Source organism: Ambystoma mexicanum, chromosome 2q, assembly GCF_040938575.1.
Source record: "Ambystoma mexicanum isolate Mex_15411 chromosome 2q, UKY_AmexF1_1, whole genome shotgun sequence".
In the NCBI taxonomy this organism is placed as follows: domain Eukaryota; kingdom Metazoa; phylum Chordata; class Amphibia; order Caudata; family Ambystomatidae; genus Ambystoma; species Ambystoma mexicanum.
In genome coordinates this window covers 1,144,011,291-1,144,031,745 of record NC_090924.1, presented here as the reverse complement: position 1 = coordinate 1,144,031,745, position 20,455 = coordinate 1,144,011,291, and the positions used below count along the sequence as shown (strand labels likewise).

At 45.9% G+C, this 20,455-nt stretch overlaps 1 protein-coding gene across 2 annotated transcripts in view; it reads left to right on the top strand.

Annotated features, from left to right (window-relative positions):
• The window catches only part of GLCCI1 (glucocorticoid induced 1), a 654,614-nt gene that overhangs the window by 364,840 nt on the left and 269,319 nt on the right, over positions 1 to 20,455 (top strand). For both annotated transcript variants that reach the window (XM_069648520.1, XM_069648519.1), the window contains exon 5: positions 17,440 to 17,592. In XM_069648520.1, the coding sequence (XP_069504621.1) occupies positions 17,440 to 17,592 (153 nt within the window). The remainder of the gene's footprint in view (positions 1 to 17,439; positions 17,593 to 20,455) is intronic.

Below are 20,455 nucleotides of genomic sequence, written 5' to 3'. Positions count from 1 at the left end.
TCTTATTTTTTGACCCTGAAAAAAGACTGGGGATTGAGACCCATCATGGACTTGCGTTGGTTGAACAAGCTCCTCAGGGAGGACAAGTTCAAGATGGTAACTCTTTCTCATGTCCTCCTGGCCCTTCAACTTCAGGATTGTTTGGTGTCTCTGGACCTCAAGGATGCTTACTGTCATGTGCCGATTCATCGAAAGCACAGGAAGTACGTGAGGTTTGCAGTTGGTGACACGTATTTTCAGTTTCGGGTCCTGCCGTTCGGTTTGACCTCGACCCTGAGGGTCTTCACCATGCTGATGGTGGTGGTGGCAGCGTATCTCAGGAAAGGGGGGATTCACGTATACCCCTACCTGGACGATTGGTTGATCAGGGCGTGCTCTCCCAAGCAAGCCCTGGGTCATCTGTCCATCACCTGCCACTTCCTTCACAAGCTGGGCTTATCCCTCAATTTGAAAAAGTCCCATTTGACACCTACCCAGCGGCTCCAATACATCGGAGCAGTGCTCGACACATCCCTGAGACAGTGTTTGCCTCCCCAGGTGAGGGCTCATCACATTCTGCAGATGGTGAAGTTTCAACGTGCCCAGAGTGTCTCGGCGTTCGAATTCTTGAGGTTGCTCGGCCTCATGGCATCCTGCATTTTCCTGGTGCCAGAGGCCACGCTGCGGATGAGATCCCTGCAGTGGGCTCTCAAGATGCAGTGGTCGTAGTTCTCTGGCAGGATCTTGTTCAGATTCCGACCTTGGTGGCTCAGGATCTTCAATGGTGGGCCGACAATGGAAATCTGATGAAATCTGATGAAGGGAGCACCGTTTTTACAACCGGAGGGGACGATTGTGACGGACGCATCCCTCACGGTTTGGGGCGCTCATGCCAACGAGTTGACAGCCAGCGGACGGTGGTCTCTATCAATCTGTTAGAGCTGATGGTCGTCAGGCTAGCCCTGAAGGCTTTTCTGCCGTCTGTGAGGGGATGAATGTCCTGATTATGACGGACAATACAGTGGCCATGCACTACCTCAAAAAAGGGGGGGGCAGGGTAAATCCCGTTGTGCAGGGAGGCGATGTAGCTCTGGTTCTGGGCCGCCCAGCCGGAAATTTCGATCTCGGCATTTCATCTGGCCAGAGACGAAAACGCGGTGGCAGACGCTCTGAGCAGACAGAGCACGGTTTCTCACGTGTGGGAGCTGGCTCAGGAAGTTCTTTTGGAGATCTTCGCCCTTTGGGGAACCCCACAAGTGGATCTCTTCGCCACCAGTGTCAACCGGAAGTGTGAGAGATTCTACTTGCGGGAATTTCCCCCAAGAGGAGCCTTAGGGGACGCGTTCGTAGTGGAGTGCTGTAGGTGTTTCCTCCAGTCCCTGTCATTCTGCAAATGTTGCAGAGGTTATGGAGGTTTGGTTCCCGAATGATCCTCATTGCTCCGACATGGGCCAGGAGAGCGTGGTACCCAGACCTTCTAGACATGTCCATCTGCCCTCCACACGGTCGTCTTTACCGAGGCGATCCCCTCTCACGGGAGGGGGGGGGGTCGGGTTCTCCATCCAGAGGTCAAGTCTCTCAGCCTTCATGCTTGGTATCTGAAAGGATGAGATATAAGAATTGGGATCCCCCAGAAGACGCGATGGAGGTGTTGCTTTCGGCCAGAAGGCCTGCAACAAAATCCCTGTGCCGTTGGAGAAAGTTCTGCGACTGGTGCAGGGTACAGAATGTGGATCCTTTCCAATGTTCCAGTCCTTTGGTTTTGTCTTTTTTGCTTTGTTTAGCCCACAAGGGCCTGCAAGTGGGTACCATTAAGGGTTGCCTGGTGGCGCTGTCCATATTTAAGCGCTCGTCTGAGGAATGTTCTTATTTTAAGAACCCTTTGATTTAACAGTTTCTAAAAGGGCTAACTAATGTGTTTCCATTGTCGCCTTTCCAGGTGCCGGGATGGGATTTGAATTTGGTTTTAAAGTTCCTAATGGTAGCTCTGTTTGAGCCCTTACATTCTTGTCCATTGCGACTGTTGTCCTTTAAAACAGTGTTTTTAGTTGTGGTTACTTCCGCACGCAGAGTGAGTGAGTTGCAGGCACTTTCCACCAAGCCACCCTTTACTGTTTTCCATAAGGACAGGGTTGTCCTACGGGTGCGGCATTTTTTTCTTCCCAAGGTCGAGTCGGATTCCATTTGAGCCAGAAGGTGATTCTTCCGGAGTTTTATCCTCCTCCACATCCTGGTAAGGAAGAGGAGAGGCTCCATAGGTTGGATCCTAGGAGAGCTTTGAGTTTCTCTCTCTCACGGATTTCCCGGGTCAGAGTGGACGATCAACTCTTTGTCGCTTATGCTGGAAGGCGCTTGGGTCAGGCTGTTTCCAAGAAGACCTTGTCCAGATTGATCATTTTGACGATCTCTGAGTGTTACCGTTTGGTGGGAAAGGACCCTCCAGTAGGCTTACGGGCTCACTCTACTAGGGGTGTGGCTGCCTCCACTGCTCTACAGAGGGGCGTTCCTATTCGCAATATTTGCGAAGCAGCCACATGGGCCTTTGTCAGACACTATTCCTTGGACTCCATGCATGGGCAGGATTTGGCCTTTGTTAAGGCAGTCCTCTATTCAGCCATTTAATTGGGCATTCTAAAATTGTAAATTCTTTTCCCATCTCCATAACTTGGTACTGCTTTGGAATCTGTCATAGTTGGAATACGTCGGAGGACACAATCACCTCAAAGAACAATTTACTTACCATATCTGGTAACGTTCTTTCGATGGGATGTTCCTCCCACGTATTCCACATCGCCCTCCCAGCCTGCCCCTCTATTGAATTTCCTTTGCGATTGGAGCTTACGTCTCCACAAATCTTTCTGCAGTCATACTGGCAGGAGATTGTTGCCACATGTTCTGGGAAAAAAACTATAACTGAGGCTATGGGCGCCCTGCGTCCTATATATAACATCCGGTGACGTCGACCCAAGACGGAGCCCTCGAGGGACAACGGATCAACGCCATAGACGCAGGACACCCTCTGCCGAAAACTTTCCGAAGCAGCTCAGCTGTGGATATTACCTGTAATAGATGTGGAATGCGTCGGAGGAACATCCCATCGAAAGAACATTACCAGATATGGTAAGTAACTTGTTCTTTTATTCAATACCCCTTCCAAATTAATAATACAAATATCTAAGCCATAAAGCAGGGTCGGTTCAACCTTTAATAAGTAAAGATCTAGGAGTGGATAAGCGAGTATCTGGAATATTTTCGATGAATGATCTTCATCTGAGAAAGGAGAGCACGCACTTTCTGAGCTATCCTCTGCTTCCAGGATATCAGCGAATATGATTCCGCTAGATGTTAACCTAGATACTTTATAGATTTTACCTGCAAAATCAGTTTACTTGAGATGTTCCATTTATAGCTTTTACTATGTCTGTTGTCGTTAAAGATGATTATATTTGATTTGGCCAGATTAGCGAATACATTACATAATCAGGTTACATATTTTATGCAGACCATTGCCATCCAATTCTGCAATCTGAGAGACATTGTTTTGTACGTTTGATAATCTTTGGTCATTTTCAGTGTGAAATGTTCGGCCTAAAATTCTATAACTTTACACGTGCATACATACTATCATAGGGCCTATTTCTGTTAATTGTGAATGTTCCATCATATGTCCTTTCTCCATGATACACATTCTTCTGGCGTTCGTGTCCCATACATGCTATTGACAGCCAATACCTCTTATTTGGAAGCCACAAAAATCACATTTAAACTGCTAAATGTTCATATTTTTGCAAAGTCCTGCTGCAAAGATGAGACTTCACACTTTATTTATGAAATAGTCTCTGGAAACAGATGGGCTGTATTGTCCCCTATTGGACGTTTTTTTTCTATTCAGCTAGCACCAACTGTCATTTCCGCCAAAGTAAGGTGGGGGTTTCCCAACTTGATTGCAGTTTAATTGCCCCTTCTCCACTTCACACTTCAGTGACCTGGAAGTTTTGTTGTCAGAGGGTTTAGCCCAGACCAGATTCTGTCCAACCTAGTAATTATCACTGGAGTGTTAGTTTCTACTGAGATGGGCCCTTTTGTTTGTCATTCTCTCAGCAGAAACCTGTTTTTGGCTGACACCCCTCCACCCCCATTCAGACACTGAAGTTTGATTGAATTGTATTTATTTTTGCTCTGAATTGGAAGAAAACCTGCTGATTAGAACCATCTCATCCATGTATTGTCACAGCACAATCGCCTTTCACATTGCTAGGCAAGAAGTTTTTGTTCAACATAGTACTCTCAAACAAGCATTTTTCTTCTTTAGTTTGCAAAGCCCATTTTTACACGTGGTGCAAGCTGCTAGCACTTTGCTTTCAAATTTGGTTTTTGACTTTCCATCTGGATTCCCACACGGTTTTGCAGCCATAGATATTTTCTTTTAGGCAGTAGTTTATATGAACCACCTATGCACTGAAATTGACGTAGCCCAGAGCTGGAGTTTCTTTGAATTAACGATCATTGACACTTTGTAACTTAAAAAGTGAAGCTTGTAACTTAAAAAGTGAAGCTTTTCCCGTGCAGCGGAAAATGAAGTTTCTTTGTTGATTTTTCTCAGATTTGATTTGACAGAGCCTGTCATTCAGGGGTCATACTTGGTTTTGCTGAAGCACAATGGGGATATGGATGGGCATGACAGGGCCTTATTAACAGTAGTGTGAGGAAGAACAGATACAAATAGCATCAGAGTAGCATCATTTTAAGGTAAAATGCCCACTTTTCAATGGGGACTTTGGGCTGGCAGCAAAGCAGTGCTGCTTTTTCACTATTTCTTTTGTATGTGTAAGAACACACTGACAGGCTTCCTCAGTGAACCCCCTTGTTCCATCCTGCCCAATATGTGCTTGACAAGATGGTGCAGCCTTCTTTTTTTTGTCGCTGCAAAACGCAGTTTTGAGGCCATGGTGCTCACAGGAGCCAGCGCAGCCATTTTGCTGGTGACTGAAGATGCGCAGCTTGGTGACGTGGGGAAGTACTGCTGAGTGGGTAAATACATCGCACAAAGTAACAATGCAACATCTCCGTCTGTCACAAGACAACCTGGAAATAATTCAGAAAGCTAGAAGCGAGTCCACCAGAAGACAATACAAAAGCAAATGGACCAGATCTTGTCTGTGGGTGAAGCACAAAGGGATAAGACCTTTTGGTGTGCACGCTAGATCAGTTGCTATCTTTCTCAGCACACTTGACACGTTTGGAGACATGCCAGACCTACCTGGCAGCCATAGGCACTTACAGGAATTCTGACCACGAGTCATTCTCTTCCTCCAACCCGATAGTCAAGACATATGACAGGGCTGACGAGGCTATATATTCCCACCAAAAAACTGCTTCCGGTGTGGGACCTCAACTTGGTGCTTGCGGCACCGGCGCATAGGCCCTTTGAGCCCAGGGCATCGGTAGACAAAAAGCTGGTCGCGGTCAAAACAGCCTACTGGTGAGTCTTACCTCAGCTAGGAGAGTTGGCGAAAATCAGGCACTTGTGGCCATACCATGTTTTGAGACAAGGTGGTGCTTTGCACCCATCTGGCATTTCTTCCAAAGGTGGTGTCCTCATTCCACTTGAATGAACAAGTCCTTTTGCCAACCTTTTTTTCCTAACCCAAATGACAAAGCTGAGAGTGTGTTGCACTTTCTGGATGTTAGAAGAGCCTTGAAATTCTATCTACAGGACCAAAGGGTTTTGCAAGATAGAGGCATTATTAGTCACCTTTTGGCGGCTCTAAGCCAGGGGACCACGTCTCCAAGGCCTCCATAGCGAGGTGGGTGGTTGCAGCCATTCAGGAGGCCTATAAGTCTCAGCAGAAGGAAGTTCCACAAAACCTGCATGCTCATGCAGTTGGGGTCAAAGCGGCAGCGGTCGCCTTCCAGATCAGAGGCATGTGCCATGGCAAACCATTAGCAGAGCAGCTACGTGGGACACCGTTGCCCTTCTGCAAGCATTATTGTCTGGAAAGCAGCGCAAGATCTGACTCGGAATTCGGTCCTGAAGAACCTGTTTTCTTAGGATCTGATGCATCTCACCTCCCTTGGGCATCATTGAGCGGTAATTGCCCATGCAGTATGGAGGAAAGGGGACGGGACGTAGGAGTAATTACAAGTAACTCATCGTAGTGACTAACATACTCCTATTCCATAGTCACCTTTCCTTCTTAAGTCCCTTCATCCTTTCACCATTAATAAGATATGTAGTTTAGCAGGTTAATCTGGCTGACGTGTCAAAGGGGACTGAGGTGTGGCACCTCAGGGCGGAGTGAAGGGAGCGCATGCTCCCTGGCGCCATGCCCCTGCGCACATACATTTAAAGGGGTATAGACATTTTTCTGGTGAAAATGGTTGTTTCCGCCTCTAGTGAGGGACACCCATGCAGTATGGAGGAAAGGGGGACTATGGACTAGGAGTATGTTAGTCACTAAGGTGAGTAACTTGTAATTTATTTCTGTAATGGCTTTTATTTTACTTTTACAATGTGCCTAGGATGAGCTGGTGGTAGCAGATAGTATTCTTCCATGTTTTTATACTTTTTACTCATGTACTTTTGCTTTTACAGCAAAGGGCTACTAAAGTTGACTAGCACCCTATGATGGCCATGCCATGAGGTTTTTGCTCGTCATTTGGCCTTCAGGAAATTCCATATATGGAATGCCCTTTCCCATGTGAAGTTGCTGTTTTGACAGGCAAAGGGCTATTCTTTGTGCAAGTCTGGATGTGAGTGCTGGGACTGTCTAGTCCCACTACATGTCCAGGTGTCTGAAAGTCTGTTGCTGGGCATGTGCTATGGCATGTGCTGCAGCAACTTCCAGTTTTAATGGTGCAGATCCTTACCATTGATGGGCTTTGGTGCGCTCCCAGCCCAGATCTTGGATAAAGGAGGGCTCCTGCAGTCATTCAACACTCTATGAAGAAGAGCAGCTAGTTAACCAGAGGATGGCCCATACAGCTGACCAGAAACAACTCCAGTGAAGCCCTGCTCCTCTGCCTGACCTCAAGAAGACCTGAGCTGGTTCATAGATCCCTGGACCGGTGGGGAACAACCAGTCCCGACCCATGCTCCAGGATCAATGCTTTCGGAAGTGTCTCTGAACCAACTGGTGAGCTGACCCGCTCTCTCCTTAGCTACCTCACTGCAGCGTTCCAAGTGCATCCTTGGAACTGGGAGGATCTTAAGCTTATACAACAAGACCACTGCTCCTGCATTTTCAACCTTGCATCAATGGAAGCCATGCAGGACGTGCTCCTTTGTTCGTCCCTGGAAGATCACCTGACTGTGGTGACTCCAATTGCAATTAGTCCTCTCCGCATTCTGGAGGTGTACTGAGGTTGCATGCATTGCAGAAGTCTTAATTTATTTGTTCAGCTGGAGGTACAGTGGAGCTGGAGGTACCGTGATTGACCGAAACTAAATCCTGCATCCAAAAGTGATCTCTGCACATGCTATCCCTGGACCTTCCTTGACCGGACCAAGCACAGAAAACTGTGTCCCCGCTGGATTCTGCAATCTTAGCAGTGGTCTCTGGAGAAATATGACTCAGTTACGGATAAGTTAACATACCTCTTTCTTTTACCACCTGTTCTCCATAGGGTTAAATGGGCTTAACTTACTGACCCTAAACTACTCTTTCCTGACTGCGTTTGGTGGTGACCTGGTCAAGGATATCTTTCTAGATCTATCGTAATGACTGGGATATTTTGAGTTTTTTTACCTGAATGATATTTAACTTTTTACATTTTGATCATAATTGGCATCTTCAACATTTTTAATAAACTTACCTTTGAAGTATAGAACTTTAGGGAACAATTTCCGAGACGCATATAGGTAATTTGGCTTGCTGGACAGATTTTAGGGGCCACCCTAATTATGATGAGATGGGAGCTCTGGTTAGAAAAAAACTAAAATCCAGGTTTGTGGATTAATCGTCAACGTTTAGTCTCAGGAGAGTGGGTTCACGGGCCCACAATGAGTCCACACAGTACAGCACAGAATTTAATTTAGAATTTAATTTAGACAGTTATAAAAAATAGTCATTTATTTTAGGTTTTATGAAAACACTCAAATGAATCGAACAGATGGTATTATCACTCAATACTCTTATCAGAAAAATATATACAGCCTCCATAGGTTCACTTAATAAACATCAGATAACTTAAGAAAAGCAGGTAGGTAAGATGCAGTAAATGATGGGATCCGAATCACAATAGCAATACCCAAAACTAGAGAAGTCCAAACCCTAAGATGAATGGGGCCTTGACCAAGAAAATTCAGTGTTCAAACCAGTGTTTCTCACAAGTATGAGTTCTCAAGGATGCAATGGGCGTGTTTTGGTGATTAGTTTCAAACTATTTTAAGTTATTCAACAATTTGCCAAAGGAAAGGGGAGTAGTGTTCTTTCTTCCTGACCCAAGGCTAACCTTAGGGGCAGGATATTCGACCCCGGTTCGACAACCAAAGGTGGGTGGAATGGAGACAAAGGAACTTGTTTCCAAAGTTATCCCATAGAGGTCGGGGATGTGGGCGACGGGGGCACTGTTGCTTACTTACCCCGATTTTCCCAGATGTCTTTATGGTTTGGCTGGTGGCTCGATCTTCCGCAGTTGGTTCTAGCGGAAGGTGCCCAGGAGTTGCAGGTTCAAGGGGTTCTTCTGGTCAGCTGGTAATGCAAGATTCACAACCCCTGTTGGTCACAAAATGCAGAATCCAACGATGCAGGCCTCCTTCGTACTCTTCATTCGATGGAGGAAGCCGAGTTCCAGTGACGATCAATGTTTGCAAGAGACGACCGGCGTCCTTTCAGTCGCAGTAATAGAAACTGCTCCAGGACTAGCGCCCTTGAAGGTAGGAAGCTTGAATCTGGGGAGAATGCATCTTGTGGCACAAGCTGGCGACCACCTAATTCCCAGACTTCAGTTTAGAGCAGCAAGGGTTCCTGTGAGGTAGCTCACGAGAGAACTGGTCCGTCCACCAGGCAGTCCAGGGACACTTCAGAAGGCTCTGAAGGGCTGGATCTTTAAAGGCATCGAGACTCCTTGGTCCCACTAGTATAGGGCTGAAGTAACTCTCCTGGTCTTCAGAGATCAGGCAGAGTAGCAGGGCTTCACTGGGCTGAACACAGGAAGCGATTGTGAGGAGACAGAAATGAGTCGGACACATGTTTGCTGTGTTTTTGGTTAAAGACTTTTATTGAAAATAAAAGGGTTTGGCAAAGGGCGCCTCTGACCCTGCTCAAATAGGAATTTTCATACCTGAACAAATACTAAAGCTCTGCAAACTCTGAGCTGAAAAAGGGGAGTGGTTTGGGAAAAGTGTTTATAAAGGAAGGATACATTACCTGAACAAATGTTTCTTTAAGGATAAAGTTCTTGGTTCCCTTCCCCTGGATTCTATGTCAAGACCAGAGGTGAGCATTATGCTTAAACTGCTTTAATACCACCATCCAGCAGCTTTTCAAATCTTAAGTTCTAATAAAAATCTTTTTTTTGTTTTTGTTTGAGTTTCCGGGGATAGTTTCCAGTTTGTTTAAACAACAATCGCCATGAGTTTTTTTCCCCTGGCTGAGGAGTCTCCTTCCTCAAAGTCTATCCAATTGGAACTCTTCTGCCAGTTTGTCATGTCTTGGCCATGTCCTTTCCTCTTCTTCCCAGCAGATAAGTGTTCCATTTCTAGCTCTACCTTTTTTAGCTCACTTAACGTTAATTTAGGCTTGCAAGGCTAATGTATACTGCATATGTGTTTGGCAAGTAGTTTGGCATTTATTGAACTAGGGCCGATTTCATACCAGGCCAACTGAGGAATACTTTTTCCACAAAGTGAGAGCTAGGCACTCACTGCCAGCAGGATGGGAGATGGGCTAGCAAGATTGGTTCTCCAATGCATATCTCACTGTGCCGGTGGCGCGTGAACATCAGCCCTTTTTACATTTTCTTTGGCAGGGCCAAGCATGGCAATTCAGATGCCTTGCTTTCGGGCTGTCTTCAGTGCCGTGAGCTTTTACGAAGCTGAGGCCGGTCAAAGGCACACTCCGGGACAAGGCCGTGAGAATGATAGTCTACCTGGATGACATTCTTTTCCTAGCTCAGGACAAATCTCCTGTTGCGACAGGTGCAAGAGGCTAGCATGTTTCTTAAGTCTCTAGGTTTCTTAGTAAACCAGGAGAAATCAAGCCTCATTCCAAACAGATACTTGGAGTTTCTGGGGTTCATCAAAGACGCAAGCCAGGCGACCCTGGAGCTTCCGATGCCCAAGCTCAGAGCAATCAAGAAGGCGCTAAGAAGGCTGAACGCAAAGCCGGTTATATCACTTCAGAGTCTAGCCAGAGTAGTGGGTCTTCCCAGGCCCTCTGCCCTAAAGAACACTCCAGAGGCTAAAAATCGGGCACCTACAAGGCGGGCTGGGATATCACCAGCTGGTTCCCCTAGACGCCGAAGCCAAGGCAGAGCTGGAATGGTGGCTCCAAAACATGAGGCGTGGGACAGCCAAGCCATTTTTGAGGATGTGCCGGACCTAATCATGGAATCCGACGCAAGCAGATCAGGCTGGGGTGCAAGGTGCGGCCCATTGGAGACAAGAGGAAAGATGGTCTCCAGCAGAGTTAGCCTTTCACATCAGCTGCTTAGAGCTGCTTGCAGGCTCCTTTGCAGTCTGAGCCCTGATAAAACAGGGCGAAGTATTGCATTCTCCTCAGGATGGACAACATTTTAGCAGGCTGGTACATCAACCATCTGGAAGGTCCTGAATGTTGGTGGAGTTTGTGAAATACTTCTGGCATTATTGTCTGAGCAACCAGATCTCCGTCACAGCGGAGCACCTACCTAGAGCGCAGAACATGGTAGCAGATTGCAACTCGCATTACCTCAAGGGCTCCAGCGACTGGACGCTCCACAAGCAGGTGTTTCAGAATATTCAGAACCTATGGGGCCCCCTCACATCTTGTCTGAATGCACAGATACCCAGGTATTTCTGCTGGAGCCTGGATCCATTTGCGCTGGGTACGGACGCGTTTCTTCAAGACTGGACCGGCACAATGCACTGCGCCTTTCCCCCATTTATCACGATGGCTAGGACCTTAGCAAAGATTTGCAGGGAGAAAGGGGAAGGTGGTGTTGATAACACTCGATGGAAGTCGCAAGCGTGGTTTCCTGTTCTGATGGAACTTTCCTCACATTTCCCCAGGAGGATTCCGTCCCGGGAGGATCTGCTCTCCTATTCGGCGGCGCAACCTCAGCCTCAAATTCAGACACAGAGCCTCTGGCTTCTGGCATGCAGGGCTTTGGGCGACGGTGGAAGATTCCAGGAAGTTCGGAACAGGCTGCCCGCTTTATCAAAGAGTCATGGGTACCTTCCACCCTCAGGAGCTATGGCGCTGCATGGCAGCGTTTGGAGACCTGTGTGAGCAGCAGCGTGTTCATCCCATTTCTGCTCCTCTAGTTCAGGTGATTTATTTCTTGCTGATCGCAGGAAGGGCAGTACTTCTGTATGATGGTCTATAGTGTCCGCCATATCAGCAGGACATGGTCAGGTGGGTGGCGCCCCACTAGGAGAGCATCCAGCTGTCAGGCTTCTTAAAGGAGTGCAGATGGTTAGGCTGCCACTCCCTATGTATACCACATTGTGAGATGTCAACAAGGTATTAGACATATTTTCTCAATGGCCATAGAACGATCCACCATCAGAGAAACTGTCCAGTAAGCTGGCCATGCTGCTCTGCCTAGTGTCGTGCAGAAGGGTATCTGACGTCGGAACCTTAGAGATCGAAAGAAAGCTTTTCTATCCCGACAGCTTGGCTTTTAGCATCGCCAGACGTACGAAAGGGAACTCTGTCATTTCTTACCCATATTTTCCTAACAACCCAAAGTTGTGCGTAGCGCAGTGTATTATATGCTATGGAAGAGTAACGGCACAGGTAAAGCCTCAGGGGATATCGCAGCTTCTAATTGTGAGACGAAATTCTTTTCAGGCGTTAGCGGTAGCTACCATCGCCAAATGGGTTTGAGAAATGTTAACATCGGCAGGGATTGACGTTTCAAGTTTTTGGTGCACATTCCGTCAGAGAAGCCATGGCTTTGAGAGCGTTCACAGTGGGTTTTTCTCTGCAGGACATTCACAAGGCGGCTGATTGCTCCAGCGACCCAACTTTCGGTACTTTTTATTTCAAACCAGTGTCTTCTTTAGCAGCAGTATTAGTGAGGAGCTTTGAACAAGCATAATGCTCGCCCCCGATCTTGATTTAGAATGAAGATTACCTATGCTTACAGCACAGGGAGTCTTGATTCTATTAAAGACACAAAGGCGAGCGTTATCCCACCCTGTAGAATACGAATTAAGGTGTATGGGGTGGCACCTGAGAGAGTAGAGGGGGAATGAGCGTCGGCACGCTAGCTGGATGCCGTTTTCCTTACCCTAATTGTATATTCTTTATTGCAGGTGATGATCAGAAGCTGCTGCGAAGATGCTTCGGAGGTGCTGAGACGAGGTCTTCGTTTGGCCCGTTGGGGGCTGCTGTTACTGTTCTGTAGTAAAGTTTCCGATAGTGTGTTCAGTGGGATTTTACAAAAGAAGAGGAAAGGAACCAGCCAAGATATTACATAAAGGGTCCTGATTGGATAGACTTTTGAGGGCGGAAACTACTCAGCCAGCAAAGGACTTGTGGAACTAGTTTCCAGTTTGTTTAAAAACATTTTTTTTTAAAGTTATGAGAACCGATCTGCCACATTTTGTTGTTTGAATTTAAGATTTGAAAAGTTGCTGGATGGTGGCATTAAAGAGGTTTAAGCATAATACTCGCCTCTGTGTCTTTAATAGAATCAAGACTACCTGCGCTGTAAGCATAGGTAATCTTCATTCTTCTTTACTCCTTTAGGTGTTCATACATCATAGATCTTTGGGCCTCTTGGCCATGTACAACACTTGCACATATAACTCGTTTAACACAAACGTTTTCAATTGCTTGGTGGACTCTCCTGCCAGGACTTCTGTCAATTTGGGTTTTTCATCTGCTCGCAAAGTTGTCTGTAGATAGTATTCGATAATGTATCTTCCTGATATATTATCATCTTTCTGCTTTCTTCGTATTGGCACTGTGTACGTTTACACATCAGAAAGGGATTTATTTGTGACTTAAATAACCTTCTTTTAATACGTCCATTTCTTTTCTCTATCTCGGGTAAGTAACTTTCAATTGTTCGCCTTTGGCCGATTTTGCCAATACGCCCCGGTGTCCTTGTTGCTTTTGAGAGGACTCACCGGTTTCTGTAGGCATTGGAAGCTTCTCTCGCAGTCAGCTGAGGAAGGATTCCCTTCTGCTTCCTTCTTTCACTGGTCCTCTACAGCTTCCTCTTGACACGCCTGCTGTCCTCTTTGCTTCAGTAAGCAAAATGTTGTTCCCCTGTGTCATGCCAAATGCCCAGGAGTTATTCACCGGCTCCTGGCCTTACCGCAGCATCCCACGGTTCAGCAGTTCCTTCTTCCTCCGGTGGTGAGCTGCCCGACTCCACCACGCCGGTCCTGGCTTCTCGGCTCCCTGCTCCTTGTGGAGAAGTGCAGCCCTCTCTCGCCAGTCGCCAGAGCAGCTGCTTTCCATGATCTGTTTGGGCTGCATACATATACCAGGCATAGGTGAGTGAAAAAAAACACTGAAGCACTTTCTAGGTTTGCAGTCTTTTTGTTCCACATTGCTAGATGCTTCTTCGTCCTAGTATCTTGTGAATTCTGGGGAAAAAAAGTCCATTATGAAGGATTGACTTATGGAATTCGGATAAGCATTTTTAAAAGGTTTTGATGTTAAGTCAGTTCTGATTGTTTGACAAGTGGAATTGAAAGAGGCGATTTCCACACATTGACAAAGTAGACCATGGTCGGAAGGTTGGTCAGTAGATTTGGTAAAAGGGTTTTCCCTGCTCTTCATAGGAATGCGAGTGGATACATGACAATAGGCCATAAAGGTTTAAGACCTGGAGATGTTCTTTTAAAGGGCAAATGGGCGGGGGTACCATTTCTCATCTGACAGAGCCACATCATCTCCCCGGCGGCTGTCTCCTCCCATGTAGCTGCCCCCAGGGGTCAGGATCCGGTAGTGGCTGCGCCCCCTGGCCACATGGGAGGAGGTTACTGCCAGGGGTTCAGTGATAACTCCACCGGATTCATCACAGGATGCTGAGCCACTTCAGGGATCTTCTTCAGATCTTGAGTAGGCTGCTCTTCAAGGAATTCTAGGCTCCAACATGGATCTGTAGAATAGCTGCAGAGATCATTCTTTTATCCAAAGTTTTAGCTGCAAGCAAGTCCAAGCCCACCAATGGTAAGGATCTGCACCATTTTCTCAGCCAGTAGGGGTCCAGTCAGGGACAACGACTATCTTTCAGATCTGCCACAGAAGCAGACGTTTTGACACAACAGTCCCAGCAGCCTTCCTGGACCACACAGACATACACAAATGCTTACTAGCCCGCAAAAACGGTAGCTTTCTTGGGCATGTATATGACCATATAAGGACTTTCCTGACCTGAGCAAGCAGGAAGAAGGCCAGACAACAATATGGCCAAAAAACAATCAAAAATATTGTGGCAGAGCCATTTTAGGCCATGTATAGTATCCGCAAATGTGCACACCAATAGAAATGTAAAAACAATAAAAAGGTAAAGTACAAAGTAAATGTCTCGTGAATTGAATGTAGAGAAAGTCAGTGTCTGGGGAAGTAAATTTGAGAAAGTAAGTGACTGTGAAGAAATGCTCGCAAAGTAAAGACATCCCTGTTTTATCATACGTGTTTAACAATATTTTACTAGATGGTTTACTTGCTTAGTGTCTAATCTAAAGGCCTATAAATCATTGTAATTGCCTATTGAATTTATGGTGGTGTTCTGTGTGGACTCATTATTGTCCTAGACCATTCTCTCAGCCCTCCTGAAACTAAGCCTTGCCGCACCACTACCATACCTTGATTTGGCTTCCTAGTCCTCAGTGCCTCACTGTTCCTCATAATAGGGTGGCCTCCCTAGATCATATTCTGAAGAGTTTTATCAAGATTTTGCTGACGCTGTGGTTCAAAATGTGTTTACATAATACAAGGTTAAGTCTTAATATGTGTTAAGCTAAGTGACATTATTGATGTCAAATTTTGCGAGTGATGAGAGCTTGGATGATTTTTCAACTTTTCCCCCTGATTTTTCAACTTTTCCCCCTGATGAAGACCTTGTGTAGGTCGAAACACATGTCAGCTGTGTTTTTTTCTGGACATTAAATCCTTAAGGAAACGAACACTTCGCAAAGATAATGAATGTGAGATAAGTAGCTCATGGGTTACAGACAGTGAAAATGGTCGTAATCTGCTGTACACCCGACAAAGGTTAATCGCACGACTGTTGCCTGTAGGGCTGTTTTTGTGTCAGATAGCAGATTCAGATGTTTGTTTGCATTGTGGTAGTTGTAAAGGTACTTTTGGGCAGATGTTATGACCTAGATCTACCCAATGGCTGGACACCGGGTGCCCCACTGTCCACTTTGTTTGAAATATTTCCATGAGAACGTGGCAAGGCACTATATTTGAAGCTAAAGTGTGATTCTCACTGCAAAAGAGGTGTTAATTCTCCTCGGAAGGCTGCTTAAAGGCCTATGTAACTCGGTTGGGTGGTGAGTACTGTGTAACTGTTCATGGTCTGGCTAAATGAAGCAATCTACAGTGCTTTGAGTAATTGTTACATGCAAATGGCGTGGTCTGTCTTTTAGTCTAATTCATCCCATGGTTGTTGACGTTGTACTCTTGTTTACTTGCCTCTCTACCCCTTTTCTACTGTTAATCGATTATATATTGTACGATTTCTTGAGCTGGCAGTTATATTGCTCATGTGCTTTTGATGGGATCAGGTAATATTATCCCCGTATATATTGGTCACCGTAAATATCAGTGCCCCCTGCAATCCAGGAATGTAATTGTTCTAATTGCTTGGGACTTAACCTGTAGAACTATATTCCGTCCTTTGACTTTTCTACAACTGTCCTTAATGTAAAGGTTCAATTAAAATGTATTGCAAACAAAAATATCAGTCTCTTGACATTGTCATACATTTAATGAAGACACATTATTTAAGAAAGCAAGTTTGCAAAGGATGGATCCAGGCTCTTGCATGCTGACATTTCTATAGGTGCCTGTTATGTTCTTTCTCTAACTGGCTTAGTGATTTGTATTGTTTTTTGTTATTTTTCTATGCATGAAAAAGCTCGTAATTCCACTCTAACAAAGTGCAATTGACCATAATAAACATGGTTAGATGGCACATCGAAGCACATTTCTCAATGTTCCTATTTTGCATGGACTCCAGTGGAATCTGCAGTATAAGCAAGGGTCATTAACAATGTTAAAGAACGTAAAATGCACACTGAGGTACAGACTGATACAACTTCAGAAAGGCCAAGGGGTGGTGGTAGACGCTGTATAGAATCAGACCAGTAGGACGACAGGGAGGGGGGGGGGGAACAGGACGATTCAGATTCTGTATATATGTCCGTAAATACAGCTCAGATCCCAGTATATGTGTCGCCAGCGCTCCAGATAAGAACTTGGAGGCACATTATTTGAAGCTGAGTGTATTTATTTCTTTTAGGGGCTTAACAATAAATTCCCATTTGCGATGTCTGAGTAAAAGTATATTTTAAATCTAAGACAGAATTTCTTTTGTAATCCATAATTCTTTGCACCTAGTAATTGCTAGTAACTCTCATGTAAATTAAGATGCATTTTACCCTAAAGTTACCCTTCAGGTCAGGCTGCACAAACATTAGTGCGCCATCCCAGGCCACAGTTGTATCTCATGTCAAACCATATCAATGAACTATAGCCGGGAAAGCATGGGGCCAGCTCCTATGTGTCCATTTCTATTATTTATTGCAGCTGTTTTTACTTTTGTTGGGCGTATTGGCGTTTTTAGAGAGGGAACTTGACCGATGTGATAGCCATCTATGGGGCTGTGTTGCTATCGCAAGACAGTTTGTCTTCTTTTTTCATATTTTGCTCATCTCAAAAAAATCTCAATTTGTAATTTTTCTCATGGGAATTAGTGAAGCCTGAATTTACAGTGAGTGAGATATTAGCTTCACATTTTGCCGTACTAGGGTAGATATGAATATGTCCTTAGAATAATGGGTAATTTTATGTACATGGTAATAGAGCCATAGGAAATTAAAATAAACTTTTTGTCATTGTCAAAAGATAAAAACTATTTGCAAATCAAAGGGATGTTCTGACAAGTCTTTCGGGAAATTTAACAGTATGCTTGAGTTTATTTTTCATAATTGCTGGCCGTATATGAAAAACCTATATTTTCTAATTGACTGTTCAACAAGTCGGTTTTACTTGATTGAGATTGTTGATATAGAATTAGCAGATGGCCAATTGTTAGCTATCTAATCACATTTTTGTTTTATAGGCTTCTACATCAAGGTCTGTTGCAGTGCAATTATCCAACATGCCAGTGCCAAAATCAACCGTTTCACGAGTATCCTGCAATTTGGAAGGAATAAGCCCTGAATTAGAAACAGTATTTATTAAGGAAACCAATGAAAAGGAAGAAGCCACTAAGGCGAGTTGCATTTTTTTAAATGTATTGGACACCAGAAAAACATTAAGAATTCCTGTTGTCGTTCCACTGTTTTCTAAAATCTGTAAATCTATTTTCCTCACAAAAATTGCTTACAACTATGGTTGTCTAGTTATTAAATCACCCTGATTTTATACGCCTATCGCCATAGATGGCTGGAGCTCCAAGACGAGCGCAATTTGGAATTCCCAGGTGTTGTGGGTGTGCCGAGGTGATATCTTGTAGTCTTATTATAACTTTTCCGCATTTAAAGTAGATGCATTAAAAAAAACTTCAGAGATGTCTTGCTTACCTGTTTGTATACATATTTGATCCTATAATATTTAGATGTTACATGTATGTGAGGTGTGAAGGAGAAAGTTTATGTACATTTGTGGACTAAAAGGATATGCGGTAGAACAATATTTAGGAGTGAAGAAAATTTATAAAGGTTGTGTTGTAACATTAGTTTAGGACTTATTCGCCGTTGTTTCTGGCCTTGAGGAGCTATGGTTTTGTTAATAGACCCTCATCTGAACCATTAAATGATAGACTGTACGTTACATTTCATGACAATAATCGCTTTGCCACACATAGAGTACTACAACATTATCTTTTAACAGGTAAGTGGTGGTTGGGGAGTTCTATGGTTTGACTATGTTAGCAAATTAATGATTCGCGGGGATTGGGCCCTCCGACGTATTCCATATCTATGACAGGTAATCACCACAGCTGTGCTGCTTTGAAAAATGTTCGTCTCCTGCGTCGATGTCGTTGATACGCTGTCCTCGAGGGCCTCTGTCAAGCCGATGTCACCGGATGTTATAAGTAGGACGTACGACGCCCATAGCCTCAGTTACGTTTTTTCCAAGAAGCGCGCCTCGGTTCTTCTGAGTTCTGTTCTTTCGGTTCTTAGAACCTTTTTGTTGTGAAGATTTCCTTGATGTCTTTGTCTTCTTCCACCCCGCGGCCGGATTTTAAGAAGTGTCGGGACTGCGGGTCCAAGATGTCGTTGACGGGTTCGCACAACGCCTGCCTCTGGTGCCTCGGTGAGGACCATGACACGGATGACTGTAGACTGCCAGTCGCTTACATCGAAGGCCTTGCGGGAGCGTAAGAAGAAGCTTTCTGTAGGTCAGGTGGCCAAGCCCCAGAAATCGAGATCCACTGGGCTTTGGACTGACGATTCGAGGGGCGACTCTCCGCATCGTCGTCATAAGTCCGGGGGGTCTCGGTCCAGGAGTAGGTTCCACCATTCCTCTGCCTCTTCGAGGCACTAACGGAAGCGCCGGCATCGGTCGCCTTCTTCGTCCGAGGACTCTGCTGGTCGGCGGGTAGCTTGTCCCAACAAGCATTCCACTCCTGCGGAATGGGATTCATTTCAGCAGGAGATGATGGCGATTTTTCAGTCGCAGGGCTCCGGTCCGTGCGCGCCGTCGAAAGACGCAGGCCGTGACTGTGCTAGAGACGCCGCTTGCACGCCTTTGGACTTGAGTAGTCGTCGTGATCACCGGGCACCTTCGAGGTCCCGGTCGGACAAGGATGGTCACTCTAGACATGCCCGTTCCAGGTCCCGTTCCTCAACGCCCTCGAGACCGTCGGAGCCTGTGAGGTCTTCGAGGAAGACATCGACGCCTTCGGCGCCGAGGTCGTTGAGGGACTCTCTCGAGGCTCCGCCTCCGATGAAGCCTTCGGCGCTCAGGCTGTCTAAGGACACGCTTGGGGCTCCGCCCTAGAGGACTGTCTCGAAGCCGTCGGCACCACATTCGACGCCGATTCCATCGACGCCTTTCGAGGCTGCTTTGTCGGAGGTACCCCGTGGCACGGTGGAACCCCCTAGAACGGCTCTGGCCAAGGCTAAGAATGTCTTTGTCCCTTTTTCTGTGCCCTCATTCCAGCCTCTGGATTATATTTCTGAGGTGGATGGAGGGTCTGAGGAAGGTACGGTTCCTGAGGAAGTACCTGACGAGATTTTGTCTGGTCATAGCCAGATTGAAGACCTGCATCAGTCGTTGCACGACACCAGTGGTCTGGACACCTCTCCGGATGTGGAGTTCTGTAGGCTTGAGCCTGGCACCCATGCCGAGTCCTCGTACAGGCGCCTTATGTCGAGGGTCACGTAATACTTGAGGTGGTTGGCACCACCAGTGGATTTTCTGCAGGATGACCTGACGGATATCCTCGACCAAGGTCCACCAGCTGACCCGCTACTGCCATTCCATATGGCCTTGCAGAGAAGGGTGGCAGCAGCTTGTACTTCTCCGAAGAGTCTCCCGGCAGTGAGCAAGTCTTTGACGCGAAAATACCGCCCAGCCAGAGCGACCGCTGCTACTTCACCATGCACCCCACTCCGGAGAGTTTGGTGGTGCAGGATTCTACGGCCCAGCGAAGCAGGCGTCGTACCCTACCATCCCTCCTGATAGGGACGACAAACGTTTTGATGGCTGGGCAAAGAAAGTGTTTTCTTCAGGGGGTATGGCTTTGCAGGCAGCCAACTCTGTGTGTGCCTTGTCACGTTTCACGCACACTCTGTGGAACTGTATTTCGTTAGCCGCTGAACATATTCCCGGAGGGGAGGAACGGGATGGTTTTCTTGCTATTTGTTAGGCAGAAACCTGTGCAGTTCCCTCTGGGACCACTGCAAAAGATTTAAGACTACAGGTGTTTGGCAGTAAACCCACTTGGTAGCAGTCTGTACCACAAAGATTCACTTGGTAGCTGTGGCTGAGCAGTCAGACTTCCCTCAAGAAGAGTTAGGCAGTATACAGAGTATTCACAATAGGTCAAAAGAACATAGTAGAACAAGTAAACACTGACCATAACTTGGTGTAAAAGAGATATAATTATTTATTTAAAACCACATCTA